Consider the following 18,849-nt stretch of genomic DNA (forward strand, 5'->3'; position numbering starts at 1 on the left):
AGCTTGACTGTATTTAAATACAAGTGTCACCAAGTGTAACCAAAGGCAAAACTTCTTTTTTAGTTTTGGATAGAGTGGCGAGGGATTGGAACATCTTTCAGTTTTTATTGCTGTCTGTGCCCCTGTTAGGGAGGTTCTTCCTCTCTATTTGTCCTGTTGACCATTTATCATGGAAACTAAAAGTAATAGAGGAAAAATGTTCCAATGAGGACCCTAGTTCCGGTGAAAACCAGGGATTCCCTTACTTTGGAGTGATTTTTCTCTCACTTCCTACTTTGACTATAGGACAGGAATTGAAGCGAAATCTCCCCTATGGGACACAGATGACAAAAGAAAAACTGACAGCTTAAAACCATCCCTTACTCTATTCAAAATGGAAAAAAAAAATTAAAAAGAAAGGGATCTTTGGTTATTTAAGCAATTCTAATTTTCTTTTTAAATAATAAACATGTTATACTTACCTGCTCTGCACAATCATTTTGCACAGAGGAGCCCCTGATCCTCCTCTTCTCAGGTCCCCTGTTGACGCTCCTGGCTCCTCGCCCTGCGAGTGCCCCCATAGAAAGCTGCTTGCTATGGGGGCACTTGTGCGGGCTCACTCCCGAGCCTTGCTGTCTGCTTCTATTGACCCAGACAATGGGACTCGGCCCTGCCCTCCGCTCCCTCGTCACTGGCTATGATTGACAGCATAGGAGGCAATGGCTCTAGTTGCGGTCTCTGAGCCAATGGGCAGGGAGAGAGCAAAGAGAGCCTCTGTTCTTGCGCACATCGCTAGATCAAGCTCAGATAAGGATAGGGGAGGCTGGATGGAAACTACATGTAGAATGTTTTTTTACCCTAATGCATAGAATGCATTAACATAAAACCTTCTGCCTTTAGAACCACTTTAATGTATATTTCATGTGATGTAAATGTTGATGGATCCCTTCATCATATTGCTTTTTACCGTTGCAGCATTTTGGTCCTGTCGTCTTTATCATGGCACTGAAAGCTCGAGCTCTGTACAGCTTCCAGAGCGAGAACAAAGAGGAAATAGACATCCTGGAGAATGAAGAGCTGCGTTTGCTCAGTGGTGATTCGCTAGATGGGTGGCTTCAGGGCACAAATAGCCGTGGTCAGACTGGGCTGTTTCCAGCATCATACGTTGAAATCATTCATCCGCCCCGTTCTGGATCTGTACAAGTTGACTACCCAGCCCACCATCAAAACTACCCAGATACTACACATCATGGGAGCTACGATGATGACGAGGAGGATGATGATGACTGGGATGAATGGGATGATGGACAGTCTGTTGCAGAAGAACCTAGTGGTCCAAATGGTGTTGCATACAATCAGCCCCCACGCCCCCATTACCCAAGAGCTGAATATACCCACCGACCACGGCCTCAACTAGAACGTCAGGACAGTGTGGCAAGTTCGAAGAGGGGAAGTGTTGTGGGGAGGAACTTAAACAGATTTTCTAGCTTTGTAAGGTCAGGTGTCGAAGCTTTTATACTTGGTGATGTTCCCCAGCTGGGCAGAGTGCCTGAGACTAATGGTATTGAAATGGGACCCATGGGTCCACAGTGGCAGGCCGATCGTAATCCATTCGGTTGCTCTGTGGAGGCACCCACCAAACAGACAAAGTTCAAAGGAATCAAAAGTTACATTTCCTACAGGTAAGAAACTGTGTTCCCATATGGAGGTATAACAGTCTTTAAAAATACAGTCAGCAAAGTCTTTGTAGTGTTGGTAAAAGGTCTATGTGTATTTAAGGAAAGTGCTCAAACCAGTGTTTACTCAGAATCAACTATTTTTAAACATGCATTTTCTGAACAATGTCTGGAATCTGCAAATGTGACATACTCTATGTTTTGTCGCTTTGCGTAACTAAGGAAAATGTTTGTCATTCGTTTTTAGTAAGAGGAGTCCGGATGTCAGTGTACACAACCGTAATGTACACTAGTATGTGCGATAAACAATGAACTGCAATTTGCTTGTGCGTTATTTGTGCCGTCAGGTCACTCTGTCATTAAGGAGAGTGAACAAAGGGTGTGGGAGGGTGTGATTCCAAGAAAAACAGAATCGGTTCTCTGTAACCCTGCAGACTCAGTAACAAGTTCCATCTGTCTTTGGTTTTTTTTTGGGTGATTGAGCAGCTTTACTAGAATCAGTCCACCAAAATTAATAATTTGGTTGTAGACAGAAACTGGTGGGCTATGTCAGCTCCTAGTTTTGTGTATTTGTTGATACTGCAATAAAGATACCTGCCATAGTTTCTGATCCTGTTCCTATCCAGTTGGAAGTTTTGGGGTGTTCCTGTCCACCTTTGTGTGTGTGAGCGGGGGAGTTGACCATCTGCTGTTGCATTCTGTGTAGCATAAAATAAAAAAGTTTGACATCTTGGACAGTCTTTAGGAGATTCAAAAGCTGTCAGGTGGTTGAAATTGTTAGCATCTACAAAAATCTAAAGCTAACTCCAGAAAACCTAAAAAGTTTCCCTTGTGGTAGGGCTGTGCCTGCACTGCACAGATTAAAGTATAACTAAAGTAAAATCTTTTTTTTTATTTTTTTAGTTTTACCTTTTCTATGTGTTCTATTTATTCATCATTGAAAGTGAAAGTAAAAGAAAATGACAAATTTTGGGTTGTCCCCAGAAAAATTAATAGAGGGGAAATCTTACAATGGGAATACTAGTTCAGGTGACCTGGGGGTCTCCAATAAATGTCCTTAATTTGTAGGGATTTTCTCTCACTTCCTGTTTTGGCTATGGGACAGGAAGTGAAGGGAAATCTCCCCAATGGGACAAAGATGGCAAAAATAAACCTTACAGGGGTGATAACCCTTCTTTAAAAAACGTTTGCCTATAGTTCTAATTTAAAGGAAAAGTTCACCTTAAATTATAAATGCCCATTTTTGTTGCAGGTAAAAAAAATGTAATTTATTATTTTTTATGTTGCAGGAGCCTGTAAAGCATTGCACCAGCGATCAGCAGATTACTGTTGCCATGCAGGTCTCCTGCAGACCTGTCAGTGCATCTGCTTCCTTGTACCTCGTACGACCAAGTCGATACACTCTGACCAGAAGAGTAAGTGAACTACCACAGCGAACCCAGTGCTGTGATAGTTCATTGAGAACTACAAGCTGACAGCTGCTAATGCTGTCGAGCTTGTAGTTTTCTGTTCACATAACACTGTAAATGAATGACGTGGCAGGCAGGAGGGAGAAGATCCCCACTCGCTGTCAGATTGGGACTGGTCCTTTCATAACATGTTACACCCTGAATATCGATATAAGAGTTATGAAAGGTGAACTTATCCTTTAACTGCTTGTCTAAGGGATTTAGAAAAGCAGATTTATCTACCCAATCCATTGCTCCTGCAGACTCCCCTGCGCTGTTAGACTAGTAACCACAGCCTCTTCTCACCCATGCTCCAGTGGCCTAAGTTCCTCTGATATTGTAAAGACCTATGCAGGGTCCATAGCTGAGGGAGCATGGAGGAACGTCCTCTGCTGGTAGAGTAGAGGATCTCATATGTAACAGTGCTTTTACTGTGAACCGAGATTAAATTGGTTGTAAGTCAGAAGGTTGTTTTATCTTAAAGCGGAGTTCCACCCTGGATTTTTTTTTTTTTTTTTAATACCCCTGGGACAGTCAGGGCTAGTGCATTCCACAATGGCTAGCCTCTGATCTGTCCCGGGTTGCACTTACCTGTTAGGACAAATACTTACCTTGCAAACGTCTTGTCCAGCGCTGCCATCTCAGATGTGGGCAGCTTGAAGCCAGCGCGTCCTCTTCGGCGTCTTCTTCCGCCTTCTTTGGTCCCACGATGCTCTGCGCCGGCCCCGATGTCACTTCCGGGTCGCGCGCGTCATCCCTCCACAGCTTCTGGGCATGCCCAGAAGCTGTTTAGAAGGGGATGACGAGCGCGACCCGGAACTGACGTCGGGGCCGGTGCAGGCGCAATGATTCCTGGGAGCTATGACGTCCAGCTCCCAGGAATCATTGCAGAGCCAGGAAGTGACGACGGGCCGCGGCCGAGGAAGGAGGAAGAAGGAAGTAAGGTAAGTATATTTTCTTCGCTACGAGGTAAGTAAAAAAAAAAAAAATATGCGATTATCCATTTCTTTTTCAGGTGACCCGGAGCGAGAAGATGGAGGTAAGTATAAAAATAGGGTGGAACTCCACTTTAATGCATTCTATGCATTAGGATAAAAAGCCTTCTGTGCACAGCAGCCCCCCTCAGCTCCTCTAATACTCCCCTGGACCCATTTCTGTCCAGCGACACTGCAGGAAAGACTCGGCCGTCTGGGACTCTCTCTCTCCTGATTGGCTGAGAAACAGCAGCAGCGCCATTGGCACTCGCTACTGTCAATCAAAGTCAATTAGCCAATGAAGAGGGAAAGGGGCAGGGCCAGGTCGTGGCTCTGTGTCTGAATGGAGAAAGCTGCTTGCTGTGGGGGCACTCAACAGGAGGGAGGGGCCAGGGGCACTGAAGAGGGAACCGAGAAGAGGAGGATCTGGGTTGCTCTGTGCGAAATCCCTGCACAGAGCAGGTAAGTATAACATGTGTGTTATTTTTAAATAACTTTACAATCACTTTAAGTGAGCAGTTAACAGCAGTGAGGGCACATAACATCTGCAAGGGAGAATTTTTAGGTTTCCTGGTGTTGGGTTGTAAAGGTCAAGTATTGTGATATATAAAAAATACCCCTTACCCCCTCCCTTGCCCTTTCCGTATACACAGCTCTGCAATCCACTCCCATCCCAGCATGTCCTTACTCCAATGGCTGTGGCCTTTCCAAACTGTCTGCAGTCTAGCTGGTAAACATGTAGTATTGTGCTCTCCAGGCCTGCTCACCAACATCTCATAGAATTAATTGTTCCTGCAAGTCTCCCTTTCAAGTCTGCAAGATGCTGATGCTGTGGTGCAGGCAGCCTGCCACAGCCATTGGAGTAGGAAATTAAGGACCTGCAAGGTGGCACCGCTAAGTGTAATGGGGAAAGGGGGGGGGGGGGTATTCCTGAACTTGAGTTTTTTAAGACAGTCCTATCATAACACATTTTGTCTGCACATGTCAATTTAAGTGCTCATGAAAGCAGAGTTTGCATTAAAATGCAGGTCCACCTATTAGCTACCCATCCTCCAAACCCTAAATAAAAAAGAAAATACTAGGTTAAAGCAAAAAATAAAACCTTGGGAGAAAAAAGTAATCACCTAACACCCCAGTTTGCAGCATGGTTGCTAGGCGAGGGTGACAACATTCAGCCTTTCAGATTCAGAATACTTTACTAATCCCAAAGGGAAATTTTATTATTTGATCCCAAAGGAAAATTATTAACAGGATCCTGGGAAAGCCGAGCATCCCAAATCCATTGAGAATGCTCTCATGAGCTGTGCAGAAGAACATTCCTTCCTCCTCTTTCAGGGATGTACACTTTATGATGGCATACATGAGGGTAAAGTAATATTCTCTTCCAGGGAGATTCAATTTGAGGTCATACTTGGTTACAGTAATATTCTCAACAGTTGTCAGCCTCGTTACTACCTGTTATATTGCTTTTGGTGCTGCTCAAAGAAGAGGTCAAAGCATATCCCTGTGTCCTAGAGCTTCGGTCACCAACCAGTGGTCCGTAGACCACTGATGGTCCATGAGAAAATGTTGATGGTCCCCTGAAGTTCTGCTGCAAATCAATATTGTGGCGGATGTATACCGCCCAATTTTGTTTCTAGTGTTGTTCTTTATATGCGCTGACAGTCAAAACTGGCAGTGTGCATTGATACCCGATGCCTTCTCTGTAGTGGCAGCGCTGATCGCAGACTGTGGGAGGGAGCACAGAGCTTGAGCACATGGCTGGATAAGGAAGTGAGATCCAATGTAAATAGGAAAGGATCGCTGCTACTCCTGCCCACCCCAGGTGAATAAACAATAAGGAGTAGCCTCGGGCCTACATGTCTCCAAACCATACACTCATTTCGATGCATTTCGCCTCCCACTGGTGCTTAGTCATAGTGTCTACTAAGCCCCGGTAGGTGGGGGCCAAATGCATCAGGGCACTACTTGCTCTTTACAGTTGCCAGGCTTGTGTTTTTTCTCTTTCGTTCATCGACGTACACGGCGCTCCATAAATCATACCTACTGGGTTATATTGCCTCCTTCAGGACTAGGCAGGAAAAAAAATGCCTGGCTTCGCCCAAGGGCCGTCCTCAGCTTGGTATATAACCCCTCTCTCTGCTCTAGGTTATCAGTTTTATTCTGTCTAGTTAGGAGTAAGGACCTAGACTCCCAGCTGGGATCTCTGATCATAGCAATTTTTTCTTCTTCTGTACATCTTTATTGTTTTTTTCCCCCCCTACAATCAACTGCCAGGCTGGGCGATGGGCTGGATAATCTAGAGCCAGTGGTCCCCCCCAGCCCAGCCAGCGAGCACTTGCAGACCTCAGCTATGCGCTAGGTCGTTCACGACATCTCATGGAGGTAGCAGGTCCCTCAGAACCCCAGCTTCCCATGGTTGCGCTGACGGCGGTCCTGCAGTCCTTAGTGTCCCATGTGGAAGTGGCATGTAGGTAACGGCCCAGGAGGAAGCATCCCCCACCTTCTCCTGCTCAGTCTGTCTCATCTGATTCTTAACCTGATGCGGCTCGCCCAGGGGTGCTTAAAATCACACCCCCAGATCCATCCGATAGAGAGGGTGATTCCTCCATGGTCGCAGTAGCGAATGAAAAAGAGCTGGTAGACTTACTTATCACTGCAGTGCCTGAGACTTTAAAATTGGAGGATGTGGCTGATGTAGCCATGGACTTGGATGTGTCATTTGTTACGCATAAGTCACCTCGCACTCCAAAGGTGTTTTCTTATGTGCCTTATTTTGACAGGTTTTCCCGTAAGGAAGGTAAACAACCAAAATTACCCTATGTGGACCCCAACCGTTTTGCTGTACGTTACCCTTTTGAGGAGTCACTTTTAAAAAAGTGGACTAGTCCACCGGTGGTGGACCCTCCTGTTTCCAGGTTAAATAAAGCAACCATGATCCCAGTAGAAGAATCCCCGTCCTTTTAAGGACCCGGCTGACAGAAAAGCAGAGGCTATGGCACGCAGCATGTTTACTATGACTGGTTCGGCATTGTGGCCAGTATTTGCCTCACTCCTGGTGTCTCAGACACTAATTGAACGGGCCAAGCTTTTGCGCCAGGATCTGGGGAATCAGTAGGTTTCCGCTGCTTATGTGGATTTTCTGGACCAGTTGGTCTGTGAGCTGCAGTTTATTTGTAAGTCAGCTTTGGATACAGCTCCTCTGCTGGCCAAACTTTGTTTCAGCAGTGGAGATTAGGTGTGTACTTTGGCTTAAGAATTGGTCGGCAGACCAAACCTCTAAGAAAGCTCTCATTGATCTGCCCTTTTAAGACGATCGCATGTTTGGGGCTACCCTGGACGACATCATTAAGGGTATCCCGGGGGAAAGAGTACCTTCCTGCCACAGTCAAGGAAAGGGAAGGAGCCTCAGATGGGGGCCCTCCTTCTCAGCCCATAGAAAATGATTTTGTGCTTCTGGGAGTAAGAATAAGGGAAATAGATCCTTCAAATCTTCCCTGGGAGGTTTCAAGCAACCTTGGTCTGGTAAGCCTAGAGCTAGCATCTCTGGACCCACAGACATGACCCCTTCAGCATGAAGCTCTGCCCTCACCCATTATTGGGGTGGGGGGACATCTTCGCTGGTTTCCGGCCCTGTGGACTTCCTTTGTGAGCGTCAAGGGGATCCACAAAATGTTTCTTTTGGGGTACCCAGAAATGGGGGCAAAGTTTGTCCTTTTTTGTTTTTTTAGGCCCTGAGTCTTCTTGTGAGGATATAATTCCTGCAAAGGTTCAGGTGACGTCTGAACTACCTATAGTCCCCTATGGCTGTCCAGGGAATTGGATTTCCTAGGTCTGATTTTAATTCTGACCAGGGTGGTCCTTCCTCTGCACAATCTTCAGGAACCACAGGCCGCGATTAACCGGCTGCTGTTACACAGACAGTTTTCTCTCCTGACTTGCATACAGGTTATGAGTCTGGTAGTATCCACCTTCAAGACAGTTCTGTTTGCACAGTCCTACATGCAGTTACTTTAGCAGGTTCGGCTCCACAGGAGGATACTGAAGTTCATGGCGAGGTCATGGGTTCCTCCGGCAGATGCCGCAGGCATCCAAGGGACACTGTAAGGCCAGCATCATCCTCCGCTCTTGCTTCTTCTGCTGCTCCTCTGAGGAATCAAGGGAGAGGATCTTCCAATCCTTCTGGTGGCCGCAAACATCCCTTGGGGGCTTCCTCTCAGAGAAGACCAATTAGCTCAAGGGCTGATCTACCATCCTGTTTTACAGTCGCTGGTTTTATTGGCTTGGCTATTGAAAGCCAAGTACTGAGGGATAGAGGTTTGTCTGGATCAGTGATCCCTACTATGGTGAAGGCGAGGAAGTCTTCTTTCAGCAAGATTTACCATTGTACATGGAAAGCGTAAATTTCTTGGTGTGAATCGATTGGCACTCATCCTCGATCCTTTTTGTGGCTCGGACCTTAGCCTTTCTTCAACGTTGATCAGAAGTTGGGCTTGAGTACCATCAAGGATCAGGTGTCTGCCTTGGCAATCTTCTTTCAGTGACCCCTAGCCACACACTCTTTAGTTCAAACCTTCATTCAGGGGGTTTGACATGTGGCTCCACCTGTACGGTCTCTTTAGCCACCATGGGATTTAAACGTAGTGCACTCGTTTCTCCAGGAAACCTCCATTTGAGAATATTGGGGAGATTCCCTTGCCTACGTTGTCCCAGAAGGTGGCATTCTTGGTGGCTATTACATCGGCCCATAGGGTATCGGAGTTGGCGGCACTATCCTGTCATAGTCCCTATTTAGTGGTCCATAGGGATAAAGTAGTTCTTCATCACTGTCCATCATTCCTGCCCAAAGTTGTCTCTGACTTCCATTTGAATAGGGATTGTGTTGCCTTCCTTGTGTCCCAACCCGGCTGATCCCAAGAAATTTGCTTTGCATACCTTGGATGTGGTTCGTGCAATTCGAGATGTATCTGGCAGCTACGGAATCCTTTTGGAGGTCAGACTGGCTTTTTGTGGTTACGGACAGACCAAGGAAAGGGCTGGCCACTTCTTTGGCTACTATCTCCAGATGAATCAGACAGATGGTGACTCAGGCCTATTCCATTAAACCTCAGGTTCCACCTTTCCCTGTCACGCGCATTCTACTGGCGCTGAGTACTTCTTGAACCTTCCGTCATCAAGCATCAATATCGCAAATTTGCAAGGCAGCCACTTGGTTGTCGGTGCATACATTCACAAATTCTACAAAGTAGATATTTTGGCATCTGCTGATGCTTCTTTTGCAGACTGCTGTTTAAGAGGGGCTGTTCCCTCTTGAGGGGTGTTTTTTCTTTACATTTTTTATTTATTCAGATGGGGCTCCTGTGACCTGGTTAAGGGCTCTTATGTTTAGCTTTGGGTTATTTTTCCCCAGCCCTCATTTTCCTTTTGGCACTGCTTTTGGATGTCCCAGTAGTTATGATTTAAGGAGCGCTGTGTCCATCGATGAACAACAGAGAAAATTGGATTTTTGTTAATCAACGGACACAGCACCCACCCATGGAGTTCTAATACTTCTGGCTACTAAACTGATTACCTAGAGCAGAGAGCGAGGGGTTATATATACCAAGCTGAGGACGGCCCATGGGCATAGCCAGGTGTTTTTTGTTCTGCCTAGTCCTACTCCTGGAGGAGGCAATATAACCCAGTAGTTATAATTTATGGAGCGATGTGTCCGTCAAACTCAGAGAAATGGATTTTACGGTAAGTGCAAAAATCCCATTTTTTATGTTAAAGTGATTTTCACTATTTGTAGTTTTTTTCTCCTGTCTTTAACTTCTTTTTTTAATTTTATTAATTTTTTTATTATTTTGTCAGGCTTACACCAGGGCACACCAACTCTCCAGTTTACCGAAGATACAAGCATTTTGACTGGTTATACAACCGACTTCTGCATAAGTTTACAGTAATCTCCATTCCACACTTGCCCGAAAAGCAAGCTACAGGACGCTTTGAAGAGGACTTCATCCAAAAGCGCAAACGTCGTTTAATCCTGTGGATGGATCATATGACCAGCCACCCAGTTCTTTCTCAGTATGATGGTTTTCAGCACTTCTTAACCTGTCAAGATGAAAAACAATGGAAAGCAGGCAAACGACGGGCAGAGAAAGATGAGATGGTTGGTGCCAGTTTCCTGCTGACTCTGCAGATACCTACTGAACACCAGGACCTGCAGGATGTGGAAGAGCGTGTAGATGCCTTCAAAGCCTTCTCAAAAAAGATGGATGAGAGCGTTATGCAGTTAACCGGTGTGGTGTCTGAACTGGCACGTAAACACATGGGTGGCTTTCGTAAGGAGTTTCAGAAACTTGGAAATGCTCTTCAGGGTCTTAGTTATTCCTTCCAGCTAGACCCCCCGTATGGCACAGAACCACTCGTTGGTGCTATTGCTCACACAGGGCAAACTTATGAAAAGGTTGGGGAGATGTTTGCTGAGCAGCCCAAGAACGATCAGTTTCGATTTCTTGATACTCTTTCTCTGTACCAAGGATTGCTATCTAACTTTCCTGACATCATCCACCTACAGAAAGGTATGTTCAGAACAGTTTTCTTGCAAGTTATATGATGAAGCGCGTTTCCTTCACCTCTGCTTTTATAAGAGCACCATCATTAAGTTTTTATTGCTAATGATAAATTTATTTTGTTTGTACAGTCATCCCTTAATGGACATAAAAACAGATAAAGGAAGGTAAAGCAATCACTTGGGAAACTAATGAGGGTGAGAGAGAAGCCAATAAAATATAATAGAGGTGTTGAGAAGAAATTACAATTTATTTAAGGCTAAAACCACAGGAGTCTCTTTGGCTGAATCTTGAAAGAATAAACCTATGATATTTCTGACCATTTTAGTACTATAAAATAGGACAGCAGTAACAGAATAAATACAATTTGTTAGGTCTCCTACACACACACACAGTAAAATAGATGGCTTGTTTGACTTTTGTTGGTGTTGGTAATTGCATATGAGGTTTGGAGTTTTTTTGTATATACATGCTGTGGTTACTTCTATTTTCAGTTTATTTGTTTTTTTGTTTTTTGTTTTTGCAAGCTGCCTTCATTAAATAGAAAATGATGCTCTAAAAAGCATAAAAATACAGCAAGGCTAGTACAAAAACAGGTAGTGGAAAAGAAGAAGCAGAAGAAAATGAGTATGATGTAACACAGAATAAATGACTTTATTTTACTATATATTTTATCAGTTTTAAAGCTGTTGTAAACATATTGAAAACATGGAAGTCCATACTTGTTCTGTTATTTAATATGGCTCTTAGATTATCAGTCACATGCGGTGACATGTTAATGTTTTACTTATGGCTTCATTTCATGCGTTTACAGGTTCCAGTGTAACAAGCACAGTTTGAATAATTCACATTGGGGAACAATTTTAGATGATAAATACAACAAAGCTATTCATTTTTTTTTTTCTTGCCTAACAATGTTCTTTTGCCAGATAAAGCAAAGTTGGACTTCTGAAGGGAATTTTTAAGCTACTGCTGATTTCTTTTTAAACATACAGGCTCTGGGGCTATTCTGATCTTGGCTTTACAGTCTAAGGCCTCTTTCACACAGTGCTCCGATGTTTTGCTCCGCTGCGGGACTTTTTTTTTTTTTTTTTTTTTTTCACGGAGCGGATGACACAAATGTGTCCGTATCTGTTTGTGGATGATATGCGGACATAATGTAAGTCTATAGGCATTGCGGATGTCAGCAGATGACACCGCTGACATCCGATTTTCCTTCCTTAACGTTTTTTGAATGGAGGAAAAATAGGGTTCTGTTCCGTTCCAAAAACGGAACAGAACTGAAAGGAAGAAAATCGGATGTCAGCGGATGGTATTCCGCTGACATCCGCAATGCCATTGACTTACATTATGTCCGCAAATCATCCGCAAAAAAATAGGATGATTTGCGGACATACGGAACGCCCGTGTGAAAGGGCCCTAACAAGACATTGAGCTGGAATAAATATACCAGTCTAACAAGACATTGAGTTGGAATAAATATACAGGATATCAATTTATAGACTTTACTGACTGCATGCCTGATGGGTGAATGTCAATCCTGAGATGTGGGCTTTCCTAAGCAGACTGCATTTCCATACAGACTATCCACATGTGATGCTGAGCCTATATGGTTGAAAAAAAAACTTGAAATCCAATGAATGAAAGGGGCAGGCCAGGGACAGTCAGGGTTGGGAGAAAAGAGCTGGAGTTCAGCTTTAATAGATTAAAAGGGAACAAATGAAAGAAAGTTAATTGTTTGGGTTTAAGCCTAACTCATTGGCATTGCCAAACATTTTACTCCAAGGACAGGTACCCTCTGGACCGCCATTTTAAAGATGTAAAAATCAAACTACTGTATTAGGCCCCTTTCTCACTAGCGGACCGAGCAGGTCCACCTGTCAGTTTCTTAGGTGGACCCAATCTGACCCTCTAGTCTCCTCTATGGAGCGGCGGGTGCCTTATGACGCCCGCTGACATCCGATCAGATCATATCATCCTGTGTTCTCTTATTTAGTTTTGCAATGAGGAGTCTGATGACTGGGATAAATCATGCCAAACTACCGTCCCCTAAGCTAGTGAGGGTACTTCACAGGTCAGTAAGAGCATTTCTGTTGGACAGAGTGCAGGCAAGTGGGTGGGGCTTATCTTAGAAGTCAGACACCCGTAATAAAGCAAAATAAAATTTGAGAGAAATGTAAATCATTTTTATTTTTTATTTTTATTGGCTGTAAAAATGAATAGCAGACATTGCGGTTGATTTACTAAAGGCAAATAAAGTTTGCAAAGTGCAGTTGTTTCAGAGCTCCGTAAATGAGCAGAAGCTCTGCTGACTTCCATCATCCAATCATGTACAAGCAAAAATGCTGTGTTTTTATTTTCCTTGCATGTGATTGGATATTCTTTGAAAAGTAAAGCTTTACCTCATTTGCTAAGCTTTGGAGCAACTGCATTTGCAGAGTGCACCTGCACTTTGCAAAGTGCACAGTCTGTTTGACTTTAGTAAATCAACCCCATTGTGTGACATTTAATCTAAGGCAGGAATTTTACTTTTGATAGTTTATCATGGCTGACAACTTCACATTAGGTTCTGAATCCTGTCCTGTACACCCAAGAAGCCCCCAAACCTAGACACATGCTGTTATGGAGACTTCAACTCCTGTTATGTCCAAAAACGTTCAACACGCTCTCCAGTGAGAGAACTTCCAAGAATGACACATTCGCTGAGTTGTGGGACATTACTATGGAGTCCGAGCAGATGCCTAGGCCTGCATCATGGCATGCACATGGGAACCTAAAGTGGAATGTAAAATAAACTTTTCATGAAGGCACTAAGGGCCTGCCATTGCCAACTTCATTCTGAAAATGCTAGATGCCTGGCTGCTGTGCTGAGTTTATGGCTCCAGCGCTTTCTAAATACCTGCCCTGTAAGATGTATGCAGATCAGGAAACGCAGACATTCTTATCTGAAAACACCAAAGCTGGCCATACTTGACCAGACTTGAATTTCGCCCAGTTTCTGCTCAACTGGCCAGCATTTGAGCCATGGGTTGCCCTGTCGGCACCAAATGACTCGACAGCTGGGTAGAAAATTGTTGGCTAAACTGTGATTGCATCCAAACCGTCACTGTTTGACAAGGGAGATTCCTCCATCCACACTGTTTAGCATGGATAGAGAAAACTATTAGATATACTGTATTACATGTGTGTGTATGGCTAGCTTAGGGCCCAATCTAAAATAGAAAGCACATACTACAATCTGCAGTGTTGTTTTTTTCCAACACTGTGCCTTAAGAGCCCCTTCACACTAGCACGACTTGTGAGGCGACTTGTGTAGCCCCAGGTCGCTTGACATAACAAAAGCAATGTTAATCAATCAGTGCCGTCTTAATTGGCACTACTGAAGTCGCTCCGACTTCAGAAAAGGGTCCTGTACTACTTTGAGGCCACCTGTGATCCGACTTGTCCCATATACTTCAATGGGAGTCGCCTCCTTATCTTAATTGACACGACTTGTTATCAGACTTTCCAGGAAGAAGAAAGAGATTAGCCAGGCATTCCCCACAGACAAAGTCGCCTGTCTCTTCAAAGTAGTGCACAAGTCTCTTCCAAGTCTCTTCCAAGTCTCTTCCAAGTCTCTTCCAAGTCTCTTCCAAGTCTCTTCCAAGTCTCTTCCAAGTCTCTTCCAAGTCTCTAAACAAGTCTCTAAACAAGTCTCTTCAAGTCACGGGGCGACTTTCTGGTCGTGGTAGTGTGAACCGGCTCTCATACTTACAAGTTAGGCTTTGTTTAGAAAAGCTTTTGGGAGTGTTATCAACCCACAGTTGAGCTGCGTTTTTAGCCCCCAATCACCTCCCCCTTAGACAGCGAACAGGGGTGTTCACATGCCAGTCACGATGCTTCATTTTAGCAGCAAAAATGATCCGACATGTCGGTGGGCGGAAAGCCTGCCTAATATTACCCTGTCCTGGAAAGCCTGCCTAATATTACCCTGTCCTGGAAAGCCTGCCTAATATTACCCTGTCCCGGAAAGCCTGCTTAATAATATTACCCTGTCCTGGAAAGCCTGCCTAATATTACCCTGTCCTGGAAAGCCTGCCTAATATTACCCTGTCAAGCAAATGGGGAAGCACCACAAATGCCATAAATTAGGGATGCACCGAAATGAAATTCTTGGCCGAAGCCGAAGCCGAATAATAATAAAATGTTTGGCCGAAGGCCGAAGGCCGAATACCGAACGCGGTGTTTTGCATTTTTTCCATTTATTTTGCCAATTTTTTGTCCTCTCTCTTGTCCTCTCGTGTCTCTCTCTCTCTCTCTCTCTCTTGTCCTCTCACTCTCTCTCTCTCTTGTCCTCTCTCTCCCTAAATGTTACTGTAGGGAATGGGATTCAGTGCACACTGCAGCCTTGTACCATAGGGTTAATGTTAGTGACACTGTAGGGATTGGGAATGATGCTGGGAATGGAAATCAGGAAGCATGCAGGCAGCCTTGTAAATTTTAATTGCAGATACAGGGCACTGGGCAGGTCAGGGTTAATGTGGTAACATCAATTACTCAGTGACAGTCAGTCAGTGTCAGTGTGGACTCGATCAGATTATACAGTGACAGACAGTCTCTCATAGTGGTGGTAGTAGGAAGCTGGAGGTGGACTAGTAGTAGCCTGGAAAGGAGCACAGCCGCATACATACATTACTCACTCGTGCACTGCAGCCCGCCCCACACATTCAGTGAGTCTTACTCTCCTCCCTAGTTTTTTCAATGGCACATTCAGGAAGCCAATCACGCCGTGAGTAGCGGCACAGCGGAACCAATCAGGTGTGCAGGCACGCGTGATTGGTTCGCTGTGCAGCTAATCACGGCGTGATTGGCTTCCTGAATGTGCCATTGAAAAAACTAGGGAGGAGAGTAAGACTCACTGAATGTGTGGGGTGGGCTGCAGTGCACGAGTGAGTAATGTATGTATGCTCACCGCTGAAGTGTCCCGGCTTCCCCTGCCTAACACGGAAGTCTGTGAGTCCTCCTGTCCTCCTCCGAGTCCCTTCCCCCTGTAAATATCGTGACCTCGGCGATATGAATATCGCCTGCGGCCACAGAACGATAGTCAATATCATATCGACTATCGTTCAGCCCTATTATTCGGCACAAAATTATTCGGCCTTTTGACTTATTCGGCCGAACACCGAAAGTGCTATTTTTTCTATTTTCGGCCGAATAATGTTTGGCCGCCGATTATTCGGTGCATCCCTACCATAAATATTTGTTGGGCATTAATGGGGCTAAAACAGGCAGTGAGGAGGGGTCACATTGCCTCCTCACTGCCTGTCAATCACCTCTGAAAAGTGATCCAAACTCAGATGGCTTTTCAGAGGAGCTACTGTTTGGATCCTAGCTTGGCCTTATTCATACTGCAGGCTGTGCTTTGTATCAGGTGGATTATGTGGGAGTGTTTTCTACATGTTTCTTCAGAGGACACCTCTTGATAGGAGAAGAGCTCAGTCACATTAATTTTTTCCCCTATTCATTACATCCAATGAAGCTTTGCTTGTTTCCAATTTCTGAAGCTAACAGTTATTTGTTTAAGCAGCGGTATGACTGTGATCAGGACATAGTGCTACTTTTGCTGGGCCCCGTGGTATTAATAATAGAGGGTCAGCCTACAGGCCAGTCGGCTTCAGCAGGAGACGTCAACAATGGCAGATTCCAGGTCCCCCGTTACAGGTTTCCTTAAAGTAAAGTAGGCAGATTAAAATCTTTTCATAAAAGGACAGGTTTTCTTTTGGCTTAATGGGAGTGACTGTAGGGAGACGAGCTTCATACTACTGCTTACCCTTTTTTTTTTGGCTGTCTCACTCAGGAGCATTTGCTAAGGTGAAGGACAGCCAGCGAATAAGCGATGAAGGGAAAATGGAGCAGGAAGAAGCCGACGGAATCCGGAAGAGGTGCCGTGTAGTGGGATTTGCTTTGCAAGCAGAGATTAACCATTTTCACCAGAGGAGGTTGCTGGACTTCAAGCAGACAATCCAACAATATATAAAGGAACAGATTCTCTTCTATCAGAGGGTCAGCCAGGAGCTAGAGAAGACTTTACAGTTGTATGAAAACATGTGACACCATCTCTCTTATTTTTGGGAATTTGCCTTGGCTTTTTTTTTTTTAGCCAACAATTGGTTCGGCATTGTCCAGCAGATACATTCCTGATTACAAACGCCATCTTTTTTTATTACCATGTACAAACCTGGGTGCCTTTTACAATGAATGGAACTAACTAAAATCGATGGAATTTAGAGAATATCTTTAAGTTTTGAAAAACTTTTAAAAATAATGTGATTTTTAGCAGGTGTAAAATATTGGTAAAAATATATGTTTGAAAAGGTGCTGCTGTTTATGTAAAAGAGCAAAAATAAATCAAAGCTTTATCCTATACTTCTAGAGGTCAACTATTTACGATGGAGGATAAGGGAATCACTGACAAACTGCTAGGATCTTACTTGTGGTTACAGTGTCATTGGAAATGAAGTGCAATCATCACTTACAGACATTTTGTGAACTAAATTAACATTCAGCTTCAAACATTTCACCTGACTAAGACTAGAGGGCTTCATGTATGAAAACTGGACTTAAGGATAGTAAAGGTTCTTTGGACTGTATGTTTCCTAAATGTGGGCTAGATAATTAATGTAAAGCTAGCTGTACACCTAATGAACTGGCCCAAATGTGTTTTGTGGGTGGCCCCATTGGTGCCCTCCAACCCGACATTCTTCAGTTGAAAAATTGAAGTAGCCTGGAAGAAAATTGTCAAATGAATAGCCGCTGCATGTAGTCTGAAGCTGCTGCTGTTTGGGTACAATAGCCCAGCAGAGAGATTCATCCATCTGTGAAGAACAGTGTCAATGGAAGACTCTGGTAAACTTGCCATACACTGTTAGAACTGCAACTTGTACAGTAGAATGGGCCAAAATTCTAACAGTGGCTGGCCCTGTCAGCTCAACTAAACTTGATTACTTAATCGACTTTTGTCAAAAGAGCTGGGTTGGAAAATTGTTGACCAAACAGTGCTTGCAGCCAATCAACTGCAGACACTGTTTGGGTATTCAGACAGCCGGCATTAGTGACTGTTAGAATACAATAGCCTGAAGGAAAGGGGGGGGGGGGAGTGGAGGAATCAGTCATCAATGCCATTTGTGTGGCTGGAGTTGGAGTGATCTGGCCACAGGCTGAATAAAAGATATCTATTATACAGGGGTCTCCAAACATTCTAAACAACGGCCGACTTACTGTCCTTCAAACTTTGGGGGGGGGGGGGTTGGTGTGCAGACTGTGGCCATTGGGAGTTTAGGAGTAGAAAAGGTCCCAATGTCAGTTGGAAAAAACAATGCCTCATCATTGGTGTCAGTGGGAGGAATTGTGCCCCATCGTTGGTGTCAGCGGAAGGAATTATGCTCGATCGTGGTGTCAGTGGGAGGAATTGTGCTCCATCATTGGTGCCAGTGGGAGGAACTGTGCCCCATCGTTGGTGTCAGTGGGAGGGATTGAGCCCCAACAGTGGTGTCATTGGGCCCCATTGTTGGGATCAGTGGGAAGAATTATGCCCCATCATTGGTGTCAGTGGGAGGAATAGTGCCCCATCATTGGTGCCAGTGGGAGGAACTGTGCCCCATCATTGGTGTCAATGGGTGGAATTGTGCCCCATCATTGGTGTCAGTGGGAGGGATTGAGCCCCAACAGTGGTGTCATTGGGCCCCATTGTTGGTGTCAGTGGGAAGAATTATGCCCCATCATTGGTGTCAGTGGGAGGAATAGTGCCCCATCATTGGTGTCAATGGAAGGAATACTGCCCCGTCATTGGTGTCAGTGGGAGGAATAGTGCCCCATCATTGGTGTCAATGGAAGGAATACTGCCCCGTCATTGGTGTCAGTGGGAGGAATAGTGCCCCATCATTTATGTCAATGGGAGGAATTATGCCTCATCATTGAAGTAATTGGGAGTAATTGTGACTCATCATGTCATCGGGCCCCATTGTTGGTGTCGTTGGGAGAAATTGCCATCCATCTGTGGCGTCATTGGAAGAATTATGCCCTTTCATTGGTGTCAGTGGGAGGAATAGTACCCCAACGGTTTTATAAAAGCAAGCAAAGGGCCACATCTGGTCCCCGGGCCACAGTTTGGAGATGACTGTGTATGCCCAAAACTATAACAATCTAATAGTGAATAGCCAGAGTATATGGCTGCTTG

The 18,849-nt window shown here is 44.6% G+C and overlaps 1 protein-coding gene across 1 annotated transcript in view; it reads left to right on the forward strand.

The window, feature by feature from the left end:
• SNX33 (sorting nexin 33) overlaps positions 1-17,241 on the forward strand; it is a 36,631-nt gene extending 19,390 nt beyond the window's left edge. Inside the window, exons 2-4 of the mRNA XM_082257127.1 lie at positions 955-1,661; positions 9,931-10,643; positions 16,471-17,241. Coding sequence (XP_082113253.1) covers positions 979-1,661; positions 9,931-10,643; positions 16,471-16,724 — 1,650 coding nt within the window. The 5' untranslated portion in view covers positions 955-978 and the 3' untranslated portion in view covers positions 16,725-17,241. The remainder of the gene's footprint in view (positions 1-954; positions 1,662-9,930; positions 10,644-16,470) is intronic.
• The last annotated feature ends 1,608 nt before the right edge of the window (positions 17,242-18,849 follow it).

This window comes from Pelophylax lessonae (genome assembly GCF_965119305.1).
Source record: "Pelophylax lessonae genome assembly, chromosome: 4".
NCBI classification, from domain to species: Eukaryota; Metazoa; Chordata; class Amphibia; order Anura; family Ranidae; genus Pelophylax; species Pelophylax lessonae.